The sequence below is a fragment of the Equus asinus genome, chromosome 9, assembly GCF_041296235.1.
Source record: "Equus asinus isolate D_3611 breed Donkey chromosome 9, EquAss-T2T_v2, whole genome shotgun sequence".
Lineage (NCBI taxonomy): Eukaryota > Metazoa > Chordata > Mammalia > Perissodactyla > Equidae > Equus > Equus asinus.
The window spans coordinates 33042161-33062282 of NC_091798.1; the positions used below are offsets into that span (position 1 = coordinate 33042161).

The window sequence follows — 20122 nt, forward strand, 5'->3', positions numbered from 1 at the left end:
TCATTTATTGCTTTGGCTATTTTCAAGCAACTCCAAAAATCCAGTCATCATAGTTTGTATTTTTATTGAATAATAAATTAGAATGATTCACCTCACCTCACCTCAAGAGAATGATATGCAAGAGAAAATCTCTTAATTAATGATTAAATCTATTTATCTTTCCATCAAATATCATGTAATAGCACTTTTTTACTTGCTGATTCTTTTGCATCTGCAACAGCTTTTTAAAAAATGGTAATATCTGGCTTCTGGGAGGCAGGACGTCATGGTGTTTAAGAGGAAAGACTTTGGAGCCAGGTTGCATAGGAAACATAGAAAGTTTCTGAACCTCTCTGTGTCTTCTTCATTTTTAAGTGGGGAAACGGAGGGGAGGGTCAAGAGAGGAAATAAGAATAGTTTTCTTATAGTATTGTTGCAAGCACTACAAGAGTTGATACACGTAAAGAAATTAGAATAAGTATCTGGTGTATAATAAAGCGATTGATAAAAGTGATATCATCAATACTGTAATCATGATTGAAAGTGAGCCCTCCAAAAATAGTCATGTGATGGAAATGAAGTGTGAGGGTTAGCTCTTAACTATTTGAGATAACTAACAGTGTTGCAAATCAAGTTTAGTGGACTTGATCTATGGCGTAATAGGATCTATAATGCAAATAATTCAATCATATTGTAGAGACAGAAAAAATAATTTGTGAAAATGTTATAATATGTTCCAATGAACATGAAACTTGCTCGCTGATCAAATTACAACTTCTTTAAAAGTTGAAAAGACTATTTGCATATGCTATGAAAGTGAGCAAGAAATGACTGTGGAGAGAACAATTATTAAGACTGTTAACAGATCCATAAAATATGAGGTAATAAAACTTTCTTTTTGATAAGGAATTTTTATATTGATGGGAGAAACTAAAATAGCTCCAAAATTGTGTGGTTTCTCACCCTTCTTTATATGGAAACTGATCTAAACTTTACTGTGAGTCTAAGTTGACTAAAACATTTAAGCAGCATGTTCTTTCCATAATGGAAAATTATCAGAGGGAGCCCCAGAGCTGACCACTAGGTGGCAGAATTACTCCCTTGTTGCTGAAAGATCAATGCAGAGGAGAATAAAAACAAATTAAAACAAGCCTAAATACAAGCAAATGTCACTATCGGAAGATGATAATGGCTGTGCTAAATGATCATATCCTTTATACACCCTACAATGATAAGTGTTATCATTTTCTTAATTTTTCCTGTACTGATATTTCCATCATTCTCATCTTCTCTGAGTCTTATTTCGTTTTTACCTATAACTTGTGATGATACAGAATATATTTCATATGGTTGTTGTGAAAATTAAATAAGATTAGGTAGAAAAGCTCTTAGCAAGTATATGCCAAGTATATGCATTCAATAAATGTGGGTTGTGATGATTATGTGGTCATTGTCTTGATTTCCACCTAACAGACTTTTAGTGCTTCCACGGCCCAAACACTAGGGGACAAATCTGCTAGGTCATATTGCTCCCTACCAGCGAAGACTGAAAGATGAAAGACTGAATCCTTTCAGAGATTCTGGGCTTATAGGAAATCAATTAGAGTAACCCCTGGTACAAAGATCAAAAGACGTGAAGTATATCATAGACTCGTGTTTGAGGGGACATACCACGTCAGCTATTCTGAAGTCATAATTCAGTTACCTATATATAAATATCCAACTCCCACACAACAAAATCTCCATTCCTAAAGCAGCCTTTCCCTACTCTAACTATGGCAAAGTTCATCCTCACCTTGTGCCCAAATCTGTCTCCCTATAGCTCTCATCCATTTTAACGCTATTCCATGAGGTGACATAGAATGAGTAGGAAGAAAGGTAGTGAAATAAAACAAAAAAAAAAACTCCTAAAATTACATGTAAGCTCATCCATTTCCTATTTCAGCTGATAAGTCTTCAGAAAACTAAAAGCAATTAGCATGGTTATCATAGAATATTCTCTTCTCTGAATAAAAGATTCTGAGTTCTTTCAGAAATGTCCTGAAAGAAATTATTCTACATCTCTTTACATCACAATAGTTATCATCTGAAAGTTCTCCACTTGCTTTTTGGCTTTCTGATTTTTTTGTTTTTTTAATTAGTTTAAACGTGACACCCAAAACTTAATGCTACACTGAAGAGAAAATTGCATTATTCACAAATGTTTGAAAACTTCCCTTAGCAGTTCCCTATCCCCATTCCCTCAAAAGCCCTGAACTCTACTCACAAGAAGGCCTCACACATGGAACAGACATTGCCATGCATTTTTCCATCTGGGCCCTTGATGGGGTCGTTCTCTCTAGTGCAAAGAAGACGTCCATCCTTCCTAGATTTGCGGTATTCACTGCACAACTCCTGTGAAGTGATGGAGGGAAGTTCAAGATATTGAACACAGGTTGGATCAGAATGCAAAAATAACTAACGTTCAGACTTTTTTCCTTAAATGAGGTCAGCAAGTGGCTTATTTTAGAATAATTCTTAACATTGAAGACATGAATATTTTTAAATGATAAAAGTTATGGACTCTCAACCTAGAAATGGTCACATATGTACATGTATACATGCACACATATAAACACACACACAAACAACTGTACAAATGTTTCATACAGTTTCGGGAAACTTATGGGTTCCCTGAATGCCATCTACAGATCCCAGGTCCATACGTCTCTGACTTGCTGGAGAGGGTCCCCTCACCTCAAAGGAAGCTGTATTCTCAGATTGTCTTTTATTTCTTGATTCACCTTCCTTTTTTTTCTTTTCTTCTTCTTCTGCTCGGCTAAAAGAGAGCGATTAAAAAGGAGATGAGTAAGAATCATAGAATCTCCAGATTGAAAGTGATCTCAAATATCATTTAGTTATTAACAGTTAACATATATTAAATTTTCACTATGTGCCTAACCTTGCGCTCATACTATGAAATCTTCACAAGTGCATGAGGCAAAACTACTATTTAAACCCTGATTTATGGACAAGAAAACTGACAGATAGTATGCATAACTTGCCCAAGAATACAGAGCTAATTAGTGCAGACTAAGGATTTAAACCCTCATCCAGAGGCAGTTTTCTAAACTCCCTGTACTCACAACTGTATCTCTGATTGCTGTCTAGCTCTGCTTTCATCCACCATGAAATTGTCTACCTATATCATCCTTAAACTCCATGGTAGGTCCTTCCATCCTTGAAGTCCTCAAACTCTTAGAAACTTCTTCCTGGCATTGAGCCAGAACCTGTCTTTAGAGCCTTCACTCATTGGCCCACTTTCACTCATGGAGACAACTTAGAACTAGTCTTGTTTCTATACTTAAAAACAAAAACTGCTTGGACATTTCAAGATGGTGACTTTCCCCTTGCTAAGTGTGCCAAGCCTTCATAGTCCTCAAAGGACACGGTTTTCATATATATCTCCAATCAAGGATTTCCTCTCACTGTGTCTTTATTTTCCTGTTGAAGTGGTCCTCTTGTAATTGAAGACAGAAATTAAGCAGAAAGTTAATCTGAACTCAGTGCTCACGTTTTCTAGAATCCTTTCCATAACAACAATAATTGTCTAGTAGAAGAGAGAAATGTTAAACAAATAGTCATACATATAAATGTCCAACTACAGACTGTGATTAGTACTATGGAGAAAAAGCCCTGGTTACTATGAAGGGTAAATTCAGGGCTCAAGGGAATAGAGAAAACCTCAACAATGCTGTTCAAACAGATAAGACACATAAGAGGAGTTAACTCCGCTAGATCCTAGTCATTCCTTGTTCCAAATCATTCCCCCAGGTCCTGTGTATGAACAGATGTACTGTTTTGCATACTGACATGTTTGCTTTGTGATCTGTTATGTGATTTCATATGATTTCATATCCCACTCTGCAAGGGTAAGATCCTTGTTGTACATCTTTTACCCTTCCACAGAAACTCAACTAGTGATTAATATGCAAGAATTATTCTTTGATAATTACGAAATTGTGCAAAAATGTGTTTAAAAAAGTCATTTACAAGACACAAATGCAATTGAAGAAATAAAATACAATAAAGCTCAAAAAAAAAAAAAAAGAAATGAAGCAGAAAGAAGAAAACCCTCTCTCATTTCCCCAGTTGCAGTGCTACTCACAAGAAGGCCTCACACATGGAGCAGGTGTTGCCATGCATTTTTCCATCTGGGCCTTGGATGGGGTCATTCTCTCTGGTACAAGGGAGTCTTCCATTCCTCACAAACTTACGGTATTCACTGCACAGCTCCTGCCGAGACAGAGAAAGTAAGTTGGGCATACATTTTATTCCTATTCAAAACAGAAGATTGAAACATCTACAGTGGCAGAAACTAATGTTATGTTTCTTTGAGCCCAGGATTTTAGTTGTGCTTCCCTCACTGTAAAATTCAATCCAATACACAAAATTCATCATTTGCTAAGAGATGAGGACAAATAAGATGTAATAGAATGTCACAATATAATAAAAGAGATAGACAAGTAAACTCTACTGTAATCGAAACAGAATAAAATAAGTGCAAACATATAGGTACAAGAAAATCTGAGAACTCAGAGCTTGGGACCATGAAATTTGATTGTGGAAACCAGGGAAGATGTCAGGCAACAACAATAGTTGGAGTGAGGCTGTGAAGAATAAATAGGATTTTTCTGTGAAAGAAATGGATTGGGAATATGCATACTAGGTTGTTGAAACAAAATAAGCTGAGAGACACAGGTAGGAAACTAGATAGAATAAAGAAGACCATGAATTTCTGAATGAAGGTAAGGAGCCAAATAAGAAGAGAGACAAGGATATTAAAATGTATCATGCAGTTGATGATAAGCTATGTGTGGGTTTTAAGCAGAGCAGTATTGTGATCTGGTTAATATTTTGAAGCTTTACTCTAGCTGTGTTAGGGAGGATGGTTGGATAAGGGAAAGAGAAGAATCCAGAGGGAAGCTTAGGAGACTCTGATCATCTAAAAAGTAGGTTATAACTTATCTAAGGCTATAGAAATGGACATTGTAACATTTCAAAGGTAAAAATCATGGGTTTTTGTGTGGAATCGAGGTATTTTTATCCCAACTCTGATATGAAATTTCAAAAATTCATATGTAGAAAATATATTATGTAGATAGAGTCTCTGGAAAATGCTTAGCAAAAGTTAGCATAGTCTGTAAGTGATGAAACTAGAATGAGAACTCAATTTTTCAGATTGCAAAGTTCCTTTTGTTGTACAGGATTAGTCTCTGAAGCAGCAAGACTTGATCAGTCTCTCACAGCATTCATCTCAATGTCATCTCTAGACTGACAAGTTAAGATTTTTCTTGGGATTTTTGCGGGGCAATATTCCAGCCTTTAGACTCTTGGAAGTGTGTTCAAGTTATAGTGCCAAGTAGGACTCATTGAATGGACACTACTCACTGCATATGAGGGTGCTTTTCCAGATTCTCTTTTACTTCTTGCTTTTGCTTCAGCCTTTTTCTTTTCTTCAGCTTCTGCTTGGCTGAATGAGAGAGAAAATGAGAAGGATCCATAGGACCAAACAAAGGCAATGATCCATCCATACTCTTGCATTGCTAATATATCCTCCCTCTTTAGGAAGGAGCAACCTGGTCCCTTTACACTACATACCAAGAAAGCAACAAAACAGCCTCCAGAACAGTAAGATTCCATAACTTCTTTATAGTTTCTGCTTAACATTGAAAGAAAAATGGTAATTGTGGATCTGGAAAACCTTCTTTCTATGAATTACCTTTCTCGTCTGTCGTCAGAAAAGAAACATCATGAAATGTCCACCAAGGAGATATCAAAAATAGTACCATGGTGACATTACACCTGGAGGCTGAAAGTGGTGTTAATCAAGCACATTGACTGGTCCCCTTGTTTCACAGAGAGGAGGTGAGGCAGTGAGGGCTTTGGCTATGCTCTCAGGATACAACTGCAACTCACCAAGATCTCTCCCCTCCATTCTATGGTCCATTTACCACATCATGCACATCCTAGCTTTATTAATTCAATTTAAATGTATCGCTTACTTATGGTTTTGTTATCCAAAAGACAGAATGTAGGGCGGGTTGGAAAAGGCGAATAATTTCCATACACTGATAAACCAAATAAGCCCAAATCTGCTTTGTACAATGGAATTGCATGGTATGTACAGTTAACTGATGATATTTCAACCATATGTTCATGGTTGTCAATCAAAACAAGAGGCCATAGATTCTAAATGAAGCCAACTGCTTAATCTGATCTCAACCAAATAAGCTAAGAGCAGCCCCAAATTTTGAAGCCAAACTCAGTTCTAACTTATTGAGAAATGTTATATTATATAAAGTAACATTTACTCTAATTTTATAAGGGTTCATGGTTGTTTTGTGGGCAACTTTAATAATCAATTTCTGCATGAAGTGCTAACTTTGGGCCCTATCCCCTCTGGAGGATGAGATGCCTGTGAACTTGTACAACAGGTTCAACATATGAAGCTTCAGCAGAAGGGAGAATTTGATATTTGCCCTTGCTCATATTTGTCAGGATGTTCCATTATTAAGAGAATGAGGGTCGAGGGAAAACAGACATCTTGGAATAAATAGCTCTAGGTAGTCACTCCAAGCTCTATTACTAACATTCTCAGAGTAACTTATCCAAATCCCTTCCCTATCCTGAGCCACAGTTTCCCATCTATGAAGCAAGCTGTAAGGTCCCTTCTCTCCTTGATATTCTAAAACTCTATACTTACTAGAAGGCTTGACACATGGAACACAAGTTGCCATGCATTTTCCCATCTGGACCACGAATAGGGTCATTTTCTCTGGTACAGAACAGTATTCCATTCTTTGCTTGATTCTGATATTCACTGCACATTTTCTGAGTAATGAAAATGAGACAGTTTAGATATAGTTATCTGTTTCCTGTTTATTAATTTTAGGTGCTCTTTGTCAAAGATATTGGAAAAGAGGAATCAAAGATAAAAAATAAAATGCTTTGGGGGGCTGGCCCCGTGGCCGAGTGGTTAAGTTCGCGCGCTCCGCTGCAGGCGGCCCAGTGTTTCGTTGGTTCAAATCCTGGGCGCAGACATGGCACTGCTCATCAGACCACGCTGAGGCAGCATCCCACATGCCACAACTAGAAGAACCCACAACGAAGAATACACAACTATGTACCGGGGGGCTTTGGGGAGAAAATGGAAAAAAATAAAATGCTTTGGATTTAGGAACATCCAAAAGTTCTGTGATATTTCTTTCCTTGTAATATTCACCCATTTAAGTATTCAACAAATGTATTAAGCTAAGTGGATGTAAACATGAATGTGATTTAGCTCTTTTATCAGTCAAGCGGGAAAGATAAGGAATTGAAATATAAAAAGCTAAGGGATATGACACAGGTGTGAATTAAGTGTTACAAGCACAAAGTAAAGAATGATTCATGAAGTTCAGAGAAGAGCTTATATCTGAGTTGTCTCTTTAAGATGTGTCCAGGAAAACAATGTGGCAAAAAGGTCCTCCAAGACAAATTATGATATGCAAAGACATAGAGGCATAAAAGAACATGTTATTTTGAGATAATCTATTATAGCCATGAGTATAATGGCTAAAGAATTAGTTGGGCAAAGATAGGAGGGTTTGGAAACTAGTCAAAAAGGAGACCTTGAAGATAAGTCAAAACGAGATGACTAAATTTTGAAAGGAATTTGGACCTTGTTCTTAGGAAATGGAGAAATAGTAAATACTTACAGCAGAGAAGAACATAATCCAATCTTTGTTTTAGAAAAACTACCCAGCCAGATGTGTGGGGGATTTGAGTGTCTAGAGACTTAAGCTAGGGCAACTACAGAACAAAATGAAAGGAAGGAAAGAAGGGAGGGAGGGAGGGAGAGAAGAAGGAAGAGAGAGAAAGGAAGAAAGAAATTGGAAATGAAAGATAAAAGGATAGTTGAGGGACATTTGAGAACTAAAATTAAAAGGACTTCATAACCTAGGATTGAGGGGAAGAAAGAAGTTGAAAATAAGGGCTAGGCAAAAAGATGAAGTTACATGAAGGCAGAAAGTGGACTAATGGAGTGGGGTATTTTATGAAACTATTACACATCATAGAAGGTGAGATAACTTTCTGTAAGAACTTAGTTAAATAGAGTTTATTCATGGAGTGAAATGGTCCAAATACACTCTAGGATATCTTCAAATGTGAGATTTTCATAAGGCCATTGGTGCATGGAAATATTTCCTACTCCATAAAAACAACATGGAATACGGATTGAATCTTGAGGATTGAGGAAGATGTTGGCTAGAAGTATAGAGACCAGGCAGGATGCTAATGAATCAATGCAAAGGAATGCTATTAAGTATCTGAGCTAAGATGGTAGCAGTAGAAAAAAGGCAGATGACTAGTTAACAGATGTGTAGAAAGTAGAATGTAGTATGATTTTAAAGAAAGTATATTAAAATTTTACACTGATACTGCTTTCAAAATGAAAACCGCCAAAACAGCTACCATTCATTTGAAGAATACATAGTAAACATTGAATTAAGACAATGCTTTGATATATCACCTTCATTTAGGAGTGTGGATCTATTTCACTAACATGATTTGATTAATTTCATCCAAGTAGAGTTAAAAACTGTAATGCCATAATTAGTCCTTTAACTCTTCTAAAATAATAACTATAAATTAGTTTCCAAAAAGTGCATCAGTAGTGGAAGAAAAATGAACCAATATTGAAAATTCATTCTAGCATAAAATACACACACATACATCACAAAAGGTATAACTACATTAATCAAATTAATCTTCACCTCAATTTCTGTTTTAACTTTAGCTTTTTCTTCAGCCTCTCTCCGGGTTTTATCTTCTTTATTTTTTTCTTCTATAAAACGCCGTTTGCTGAAGAAACAAAAATAAATAAGTGAATATTAGATGTTTCAAATCTTCATGCTACAAAATAGTCATTTAGGTGCAGGTGGAGAAACAGCTAAGTGTTCCTGAGTTCTAGTACAAACATTTTCAAATCACCTTAAAGCCACTTTTAAACCAAAATCTTCACTATTTCCCCAAAGAACCCCTATCATTTTGCTTTCATGTGTGCCATTTCCTGCCACTATAATGATCTTTTTGTGTCATCTTCCCTTCTTTTAAATCTCCTCAGCTTAAATTTTACCCTCTTTAAGAAAACATCCAAGACCTTAGAGTGGAAATGAGTTCTACATTCATCACTGTATTTTTATACCTGGAATTCTTCTCTCATTGGACGGTTTTCATTCTGTCTTGCAACACGTGTGTGCATCTGTGCCCACGAGGGTGCACTCACATCAATGGCTTATTTCTGCTATTAGCCTTAGCTTTTTGAGAGCAAGGATCTTCATTCATACATTCATTCAGTAATTCACTTATTCATTCAACATTTAGTTAGTAAATAATTTTGGCAAGCATTGGCCAGGGCCCTGTGCATACAGTACAGTAGCACAGCATAGAAACACACACCCTGTCTTCCTGGAACTTACAGCCCAGTAGAGAAGACTGACAGTCAACAAATAGGCATAGAAATAATTGTACAAATACCAACTGTGATGATTTAATTTATGAAATAAAATTATTCACTGTTATAAAGATTGAATTTCAAGAAGGTGCTTTAGGAGGTCTTATCCAAGGAAGGATAATTTTGAAATGCAATCCCCAGAAGAGGGGACATTAGTTGGCCAAGAGTGACTTGAACTGGCAGTAGGACAGCACATAGGAAAGAGTTTACAGAGTTCAAGGATCTGAAAATAAGTCTGATGAGATCTTGTCTGAGGTATCTTCATAAATACTATAATTTACATGTTATGAGATTTGTACTTCCCCCAAGGTCAGATGTCCAAGATGAAAAGATAAAGTTAATCCAATTCATATATGAGCATGAATTTTTGGGGGGCATCCCATCTATTTGGTCACAATGGGATAATTACAGAAGGAAAACAATCAAAGTCTTGGTACCTCCTTTTTATTCATTCTGTTGAATGAGTAGCTCATGCTATAAGAAGACTTACAAAGGTCATAGGAGAAAATGTTAAGAAGTATTTTATAATCCAGTCTCCCAACTGGAAAGTCGAATCCATTTGTACTCAAAAATAGATATACATTATTAGGGCCTATTTATTAGGTGGTGATATAATTTGTAGAGGACATAAAACTGCTCAAAAATTCTTAGCAACAAGTGTTCTCCTCATCACAGTTCTTACTCATCATTTGAATAAATCTCCACTTCACCTTTTGAGTCACTGCAAAGAAGTCACAGCTATACTCACAAAACTTCAGCACACAGGGCACATTTGTTGCCATGCATCCTGCCATCAGGGCCACGGACTGGGTCACTCTCCCGGGTACAAAACAGTCTTCCATTCCTCACTTGGTTTTCGTATTCCTTGCAAAAATCCTTTAACAAGACCAATTACATTTAGCACTTTTCTACTCTTTAATCTAGAAAATGTACATCATGGAGTTATAGTCAAAGAACGTCAGGTCTAGAAGGTATTGGTAAACACATACAGATAAATATTGAAAATTAATAAGAAATAGCAATTACACTGTCAACTTACCTGGTACCTGTATCTGCTATGCGATATATTTATTAAAAGTTAAAAGAGCCTAGGAAAGAATAGGGCTGAGCAAATATTTCCTAAAACCATATAGTTCTTGTTAACTTTCAATTCTATGAAAAAAGATAATACAAAATAAAAGATCTGATATGGGGTTCCAACAAAGACACGCCAAAATGCAGCAAGCAAGACAAATAAAATGTTGCCAATGAGTAGAATATAGAATCTGTGAGATGAAATGTTTAAAAGCTACTTAATATAGACAAAGTCAAGAACAATCCAACCTAGTTTGCAAAGGAAAAAGGAATGAAGTAGTATACAACAATATTACGCTTATTTTAGTTTGTTTTCTCTGTAGATCTGTGGATCATTTTTATAAATTCTGCCTCTTTTACTGATGTTCCTCTCTAATATTGTAGGTGGAAACCTCAGAGAGAGTGAATCTAACTTCCCCTCACTTCTCACTTACAAATATGAACCATCAAGACAAATTTCTATCTAGAAAATCTAAAAAGGTTGTGACTTCCCCCCAAAAAATCCAAGAGAGGTTTGTACCCTGATTTCCTAATTGCTTTGGCTGAGTACCTTCGGGTTTCTCTCTGTGTTTCGAAAATTCTACTCTTCGATGAGGCCTACAATTAAAGATATATTTATATATTTACTTTAGGCTTGGGAATCTCTATGTCAATAAATATATTTCATAATAGCATATATTACTATAATATAACCTACAAAAAATGCTTTTCTGTAGCCTTCTTTTCAATTGGATGATTCTCATCTTTCGGGTCAGCCAAGAAAACAAGAGCATAAAGCACGTAGTTTGGAGTTAGAATGGCGCTCGACTGTGGCTCTACCTCACTAGGAGAACATTAAAGTCCTGTCACACATGAGACCTCAATCTCACCACTTACACAAAAGGGGTTTTTGGAGTAGATGTTCTTTGGGGCCTTTTCTAGATCTAGTATTCTCTGATTTGTTTTTAATAACTCATATTTCATTGGAACACTTTAATCCTAAGTGCCTCCGAATAAAAAGATATTTGTTTTTGGAGGAGAAATGGGTGTGCTCTAAACTTCCTGGTTGTAACAGTCTAGGAATATAGACACAGAAGACAATCATCTGATAATCATAGCATAGTAATAAAATTAATGCTCAATGATTCCCATAAGAGAAACAATGGTAATTTCAGTTTATAAGTTGTGATTCATCCAAGGAGCTTCTGAAGAAATACTTTTGTGAGCAACCTTCTGACGAGTTAATTATGGGGCAGATATTGAGCCATCATTACAAAGTCGTCCTATTCAACATCATCACGTCCAATGACCTCACCAAAACAATGATCCCAGCCACAGAGAGGAAGAGGGAAAAAGAGCTGAGATATGATGAAAGACAAGGAAAAGGAACTCTCTGTGTTCACGGAGTAATAAAATACTAAATATCACAAGATGACCCAAAATTTTAGACTGAAATTTAACAACCACCACAAAAGAACTGCTAATCAAATCCCAGTGAGTGTTAAACAAATTACTGACAATTCTGAATGCTCCATGTTTCTTAATTTAAACTCTGAACACCCTGTTTAGGATGGGAATTTGCTTTGTTGAATAGCATTAGGAAGCGGAAGTTCAGCTCTTAACTACCAAAAACTGGATCTGTGTCTCCCCTTAGGAAAACCTACGCCCTACAATCTACAAAAATAGTATACTTGTGGGGCTGGCCCCGTGGCCGAGTGGTTAAGTTCGCGCGCTCCGCTGCAGGCGGCCCAGTGTTTCGTTAGTTCGAATCCTGGGCACGGACATGGCACTGCTCATCAGACCACGCTGAGGCAGCGTCCCACATGCCACAACTAGAAGAACCCACAACGAAGAATACACAACTATGTACCCGGGGGCTTTGGGGAGAAAAAGGAAAAAATAAAATCTTTAAAAAAAAAATAGTATACTTGTAATAGCATGGAAGGGTGCAGGATATAGAATCAAAATCCAACAGCAAGGTAAAATTGAGGTCATTTTGCTGACAAGAAACTTAAGACTCAGAAGAGATGACTTGCTCAGTTTCACACACCCGCAGCATGACAGAACTAAGGCTCAAACTCAGGTGTTCTGACTTCTCAACAAAAAGCTAGTCACTTACCAAAGTAACTATTATCACCTTTATTGAAAGTAGGGTTTAATAACCTTTGTGATTTAAGAAATCTAGATTGCACTGATGGTCTAATGGTTAGGATTCGGCACTCTCACTGCTGCATCCTGGGTTTGTTCCCCAGTCAGGGAACCATACCATCCCTCTGTCAACTGTCATACTGTGGCAGCTGCATGTTGCTGTGATGCTGAAAGCCATGTCACTGGTATTCCAAATACGAGCAGGGTCACCCATGGTGGACAGGTTTCAGCCAAGTGTCCAGACTAAAATAGACTAGGAAGAAAAACTTGTCCACCCACTTCTGGAAAAAATCAGCCATGAAAATCCTATGAACAGCAGTGGAGCATTGTCTGATATAGCACTGTAAAGTGAGAGAATCACACAAAACCTCTGGGCAGGGTTCTGCTCTGCTGTACACAGGGTCTTAGGGGTCAAAAGCAACTTGGTGGCAAGGCTGTGTTACCTACATTGCCTATTCAATTAACAAAAGGAATAGTTTTTTGTACTAAATGGAAAAATTAAATCATCTAATAATTTGGAAAACCTTAATTTTAAGAGTATTTTTAAAACCACAATCTCAATATTTGTTTGAATTGAAGCAGGACCTTTATAAATGCAGGCCTCACTGAATGTAATAACCATCATGGGAAAATGAACAACTCTAATTTGTATTAATGGGATTATACATAAAATACACCAGTAGATATACTGTGTATATTTGTCAGAGAGAAGTCTGGTGAAAATTAAGCAGAATTTAATGTGCATAAAATTTCTGTCTTACATTCTCCCTTTTATTGATTGATTGATTGATTGATTTTGAGGAAGATTAGCCCTGAGCTAACTGCTGCCAATCCTCCCCTTTTTTCTGAGGAAGACTGGCCCTGAGCTAACATCCATGCCCATCTTCCTCTACTTTATATGTGGGACGCCTACCACAACATGGCTTGTCATGGGGTGCCATGTCCACACAGGGGATCTGAACCTGCGAACCCGGGCCACCGAAGCAAACATGCGCACTTAACTGCTGGGGCCACCTGGCCAGCCACTCCCTTTTTTTTAAGCAAGGAAGTAAATTGCATATTTTGAACTTTAAGTAGAAAATGATGTTTTAACTTTGAATCTAATGGTTAATACACTAAGAATAGTCAACTTGGGGAATTTTGAAATTAAAGGGAAAAAATTCAATGTAATAATGGACAATGGCATTATTGAATTACCTGAAAGGTTTAAGCATAAGTTTGTGAATACCTAAGGCCACAAAAAACAAATTTTGTTGGTGAGTAATTTACCTTTTTAGCACTTCGCCGAATTCTGGTCTGACCTTCTTGTTTGGCATTTTCTTCAGCTTCTTTTAAGCTGTTAATTAAAGAAAGTAGCTGCTGGTCAGTTTATGGCTCTATCACATTTTCAGCGTCCAGTTCGGTGCTAAGTACTTTCACATTCTTTGCTATAACTTGTTAAGCTGATCCACTTACATGAGATGAACTTTTTCCTGTCTTGAATGTCTGAGGCAGAAAATTGCCAAAGATAAGGAAGGGCGTGAAAATGACTCACTGACAGTCAATTAGAAGCTTTGTTCTGTAAAACTGGGTGGGTGTGACTCCTTGATTGACAAACAGAAAATTGTCAGGAAAATTCCCTTTACCAGGCAGAACCAAGAGCTTTCAAACGATGCTGTGACAAGGGTGAAACCAAACTAAGCATCTCAAGTATTGGCATCCGCACCTTTATGTACAGCTTTTATACCTTGTAAAGTACTTGCCTTCATGTAAAAGAATCTTTGTTAATAGAAGCTACATTGACCTACGCTTCTAAGTCCTTTCATATATATTCTCTAATTGCAGCCTCAACTTGGAGATAGGCATTATTATCTTAGTTCTACAGAAGAAAAAACCAACCACGAGTTAGAGAAGTCAAATTCTCTTTTTCAGCTAGTGCAGGAAAAGAGAAAGTCACAGAATTAGGGCAGGTTTGAACACTAAAAGCACACACCTCCTAGATAAGAAGTGGAAATTAGGCTAATGTTCTGTCTAGAAACCAGTTATAATCACTGTTTTATAAACCTGATAGGACATGCCCTTGAATTCTACAACAGCACACTGTAATTTTCAAAGGCAGGTGTGAAGTTTATTAATCTGTTAAATCCTTCTCTGTCTTGATTTTAAAGATCCAGTGATGTAAATAGAGCACTTTAAGCCTTGCTGACACATGGATTAGAGAGTATACCTTGTTTACCAGCCAAAATCTTAAAGACTCATTGGATCTTATTCATATCTAGGTCTCAGAGCAGTCAGGTACTCAGAGAAAGATTAACCCAACAGCTCCTCCCTTTCATAAAGTTCCAACTTTTATACTAATAATGAATTCAGTCAATGTCATCATTATTATTATTATTTTAAATCAGGCAGTCTGAGGGCCCCAGTGAGCACCCTGTACCCATTGTTTATTCTGTCCCTATTATCTAAACAGGATTTAGTGAAATAACTTAGATGCTTATCTAGTATTTGATGAGATGTTTATTTTGTGAAACATGGCAAGCTATCATAAATCCCCACAACTATTTGATAAGTGCAATAGGGTACAGTCATGTGTAATCTCTTTACACAGTAGTGCATCTAGTCCTTTGCTTTTAGTTACTGAACAAAAATTATAAAGACCGGTGAACAAGACGCGCGGGCTGAGGCAAATTGTCCTACACAATGAGAAATTAGAACAGCACACCAACTGGAATGGTCAAATAATTTAAGTCAAATGTTTAATGGTGCAATTAAAGTAATCAAATAAGGGTTCAAAAAAATAATAGGTAAATAAATAAATTAGGCTGTCATTTTTAGTAAGAGACTCTATGCATGCCCAAATGAAGCAATGTATGTCAAATGAGTGACCTAGATTCTTCCATATGAAAGTGCCTCTTAAATTTTTAAAATATTGTGTCTATAAAACACTGAGCATTTTCAAGTCATTGTAATTAAACAAACTAAGAGTCTTGAATTTAATAACCAGCATACCCACCTTATCCACTCCTTTTAAGAAACTTTAGTAGGTGATAAGAATTAAAAAGAGAAGAAGCCACTCTGGGAGCAAGGACTATTTCACATCATAAAGACAAAGGATTGCATGCTTCATGAAAAGATCTTTATCTCTCCATGGAGTGGTTCTCAGGACAGCAACCAAGTGCATCCTTATCAGGTCCACGTGCTTAGCCTGCTTGGGGATAATGATACTTACAATAGCTCAGCGCACATTGCACACTTATTGCCATGCGTCTTCCCATCAGGACCAAGAACTGGATCATTTTCCCTTGTGCATACAAGTCTTCCATCCTTCACATAAGGCCGAAAAGCACTACACACATCCTGAAGAACAGGGAAAGGAATTTGATATTCACTATCCTAATTGTAATGCTTACAACACTGTCTTGAGAAATTTTATAGAACTGAGTGCCTCTCTGCGCAGTGAACACTAGCCACCACACAGGTAGAACTAGCACAGTAAGTATTGTACAATTCATATGGTTAAGTATGGAACTCGTTTACTTATTAGTTCATTTATTAGTAAACATGAGTAACCTCCTATGTGTTAGAACTAAGGTAGAATACACTGCTTGCCCTCAATTTGCTCATAATCTACTGGGTGACATAGAGAAAGAGATATTTAAAATACAATGTGCTAAATGTCTTGGTGGAGGCGAGCTCAGATGCTCCAGCTGCATATAGAAAGGCACAAACCTTGACTTATGAAAATCATTCATCTAGAAAAAGTCAAGTATAAATGTATGAGATGCTCACTTCCTTCCCCTATCATCACAGGCTCACAGAATTTTAGCATGGAAAGAAATTGTTTAATCCAAATCTCATTTTTAGATACGGAAACACTGGTACAGTGGGTCAAGTAGTTTGCCCAAGATCTCCTGACAGCAAGTGACAGTGCCAGGGTTTCAACAGGTCAAGTGGCTAAAGTGTAGTGCCTTCTTTTCTACCACAGATGTAGCTCTCTTTTGATTTCTTTCTTTCTTTTTTTTTTCCTCCATAGAAAGCAGAAATAGAGCTGAAAGTTCTAATTACCAAAGTAATCTGCTCCAGTTTCAGGAATTATCAATTGCTTTTTATCTAAACAAGCAGTAACCCATTTCAAGGAGAGCAAGAATTACGTCCTTCCAAACACCCCACCAAAGTAGGAAGAGCTGAGCATCTTCTTTCTCTTCAAAGTCAGCCCCCCAATGTTTCTCACCCCCTGATATCGGTCCTCACCTTCTCTGAGTTACCCTTTTCACATTCTCCTTCACTTTTTATGTCAACTTGGGACCTGGTTTTCCTGCAAACCAGGAAAGTAGGCCAAGTTACCTCTCTGAAACTTAGTATACTGTTTCTTTACCAAATCCTTCCTGCCTTTTCTACAGAGTGGTAGTAAAGTCCAATAGATAATGGATATGAAAGCCCTCCATAAACTATAAGCTGCAATAAAGTTTCTATTATTATAAATTAGGGTAGTGATCAAGAGCCAGATTGCTGGGTTCATAATTCTAGCTCTACCATTTACTAGCTGTGTGTTTGGGGAAAGTTACTTAACCCCACTGTGCTTTAGTGTCCTCATCTATAAAATGTGTATAGTATTACCAACCTCTCAGGATTATAAAGAGATTTAAATATATTAGTACACATACAGCACTTAAAATAGTGCCCAGCACATCATAACCATTTATTGCTGCTGTTCTTATTTTAAATGTTTTCTCTACTGACAATCAAGCCAATAAAACTAAACACGTTTTAGGGATGATGGCAGACATCTCTAAATTTCTGCTCTGATAATATGACATACACTTAGAGACAAACCTGTTTGGTGAGAAAAACAACTACACCAGGTAACAACTGAAGACTAGTGTCCAAATCTCACATCTGCCACCCACTCACTTCACCTCTTTGAACCTTACTTTCCTTATCTGAAAAGTGGAAATTCATACCATTATAGATTTGTGGTGAAGACCAAATGAATACTTATGAAATACTATTTGGCAACTCACAGTTGTGACATAAGCCAGCTAAAGAAGATACAGAGTTAACCTGGATTTCATTTCCATCTGAAACCAAAGAATCAGACTGGAGACTTTTTCTTTATGATATCACATTGCAAAATAAAATTTTTGACCTTATTATTGTCATAATAAAAATCATTTCATTATAGATATGAAACATTTATAATGTAGACCTGTCACCTAGTATGTCACACAATATAAAGAATAAAAGTAGAATGAATACAAATATATGACAAAATTGCAGACCAGAAAATTAGATTGAGGATTCTCCTAGAAGACAATTAAAAAGGGAAAAGAATTTAAAATAGAAAAGCTATAGAACATACCCCACTGTTCATGTCATACGTTTAGGAAGAAGTTAAAAATAGAGTGAAAACAGGGTAAGTAATGGCCATAGTGTTATTTCATTTGTTCATTTATTCCTCAAAATCCATGTGCATTTACTAGGCTCTGGGCATTCTACTAGACTGTGATACAGCAAAAAAGAGAAATGGAGTACGTGCTCTAAGGAACTTACACTCTGATCAGAAGAGATCAGCAATAAATACGGTAACTTAAATTATAATAAGTGCTATGAAAAATAAACTGAGCAATATGATAGTACCTAGAACGGTGGCCATTTTAAACATGGTGTCGAGAAAGATTGCTCTGCAAAGGTAGCCTCTGAGGTGAGATGAGATTAATGAGGAGGAGGCAGCTGTTAAAGATGTGAGGGAAGAACATTTCAGGCATAGAGAACTGCAATTCCAAAGGATTTGTGATAAGAACTAGATTGTCCTGCTTAAGGGGCAGAAAGAAAACAAGTGTGGCTGGAGCATAACGAAAAAGCAGGAGAGCTGCTGGTTTACTCTCGAATATCATTTCTGGAGAAATTACAGAAGCACGAGGATATAGATTGAAGTAATTAACTTGAGCCAATCATTGCTTATCCCCCTTCACCAGCAAAATCAACAGTAGCATACTAGGTCACAGGTGTTGGCAGGGTGATGACAGGGCAGATTAAAAGCCCAGCTGGGACATGTTGAGAACAGGTGCAAGCATTTACCACTCCACTTCCTTCTCCTCCAAACCCCAAGGGCTGGTGGATCACAGCCTACAGGGAACACCTTTTCCTAGTGCAGACAATTTCTGAGGGCTTACAGGTGGATTCCTGACCTCATGAAGTGGCAGCAAACTAGATTGGGCTGCACTGGTTCAAAACCTTCAGCTCTGAGCCTTATCTCTTTTCCTATCCTTATGCTCACCAGGAGAGGCAGAAACTGAAGCTCAGCTTGAACTTTATCTAACTCATTTTGGCAGAAAAAGTAACTAAAGCCATTATGGGATCTTACAGTAAAATATCTGTTTATCTGAGGAGTAAAACAGCATAAAATAAATATGTTAATATGAACAATATGCAGTATCAACTGAAGCAGAATTATTGGAATGCATAGAGAAATAATTTATCAAGTGTGTAACTATGCTTTAGAGAAATAAAAGAAGATATCTACAATATAAAGGAAGAAAAAAGAAGTTATAAAGGAAGAAAAAAGTAAAAGTTTTCAATATGGGAAATATTTAAATAGCAATAAATAAAACAATATAAAGACTAAAAGTAGAATAGCTGCAAATACACAATGAATTTGGGAACCAGACGAGCAGATCAAGAAACTTTGACAGAAGGCAATGATAAAGAAAACTAATTTAAAATAAAAAATAAAATACAAAAAACATAAAGAATAAAATTAGAAAGTCCCAAAAAGGAGGTAAACGATATAGAAATAAATATCTGAAGAAATGGGGAACATTTCTAGAATTAATGAAAAATGAAAGAACAAGAGAAAGAGAGAAATAGTCATAGCAACTCAAAGCTAAAATCTATTCAACAACAAAATTGTGGAGGTTGAGGGGATTTTAACAAATGAATTGATAGCAAACTATATACATTGGGGGGAAGATGGAGACACTGACAATAAACACAGACATTAGCAGTAGTGATATATAAGTATAAATGTGGTATTTGGTTCATATTAATAAAAATAGATAAGTTATATTTAAATCATTATCAAAGAAAACCTGGAAGGAAGAAACTACTTTAAAAATAAGTTTTTAAAAAATCTGGTAACTGAAAATATGAAAAAAAGGGAGAACCAAGTCCTAGTATAACAGAAATAACAAAAAATGTAAATGGGCTAAGCCCACAAACTAAAAGACAATTTGTGATTGGATTTTAAAATTGGGTTAAACCGGGTATTGATCAAAAGAGAAAAATTAAAAGGTACACAAATTTTAAAACAATAGAATAAGAAAAGATACAAGGCAAAAATGAGTAAGAAGAAAGCAGAGGCAGCAATATTAATATTGAAAAGATAGACTTCAGTCCAAAATGCATCATAAGTAACAAAGAAGAACA

The 20122-nt window shown here is 36.5% G+C and overlaps 1 protein-coding gene across 2 annotated transcripts in view; it reads right to left on the minus strand.

The window, feature by feature from the left end:
* SPINK5 (serine peptidase inhibitor Kazal type 5) overlaps positions 1-20122 on the minus strand; it is a 69139-nt gene that overhangs the window by 34481 nt on the left and 14536 nt on the right. For both annotated transcript variants that reach the window (XM_014854813.3, XM_014854815.3), the window contains exons 5-13: positions 15927-16054; positions 13988-14054; positions 10266-10393; positions 8778-8865; positions 6725-6852; positions 5410-5491; positions 4127-4254; positions 2716-2797; positions 2246-2373 (exon numbers count right to left, since the gene is read on the minus strand). In XM_014854813.3, coding sequence (XP_014710299.2) covers positions 2246-2373; positions 2716-2797; positions 4127-4254; positions 5410-5491; positions 6725-6852; positions 8778-8865; positions 10266-10393; positions 13988-14054; positions 15927-16054 — 959 coding nt within the window. The remainder of the gene's footprint in view (positions 1-2245; positions 2374-2715; positions 2798-4126; positions 4255-5409; positions 5492-6724; positions 6853-8777; positions 8866-10265; positions 10394-13987; positions 14055-15926; positions 16055-20122) is intronic.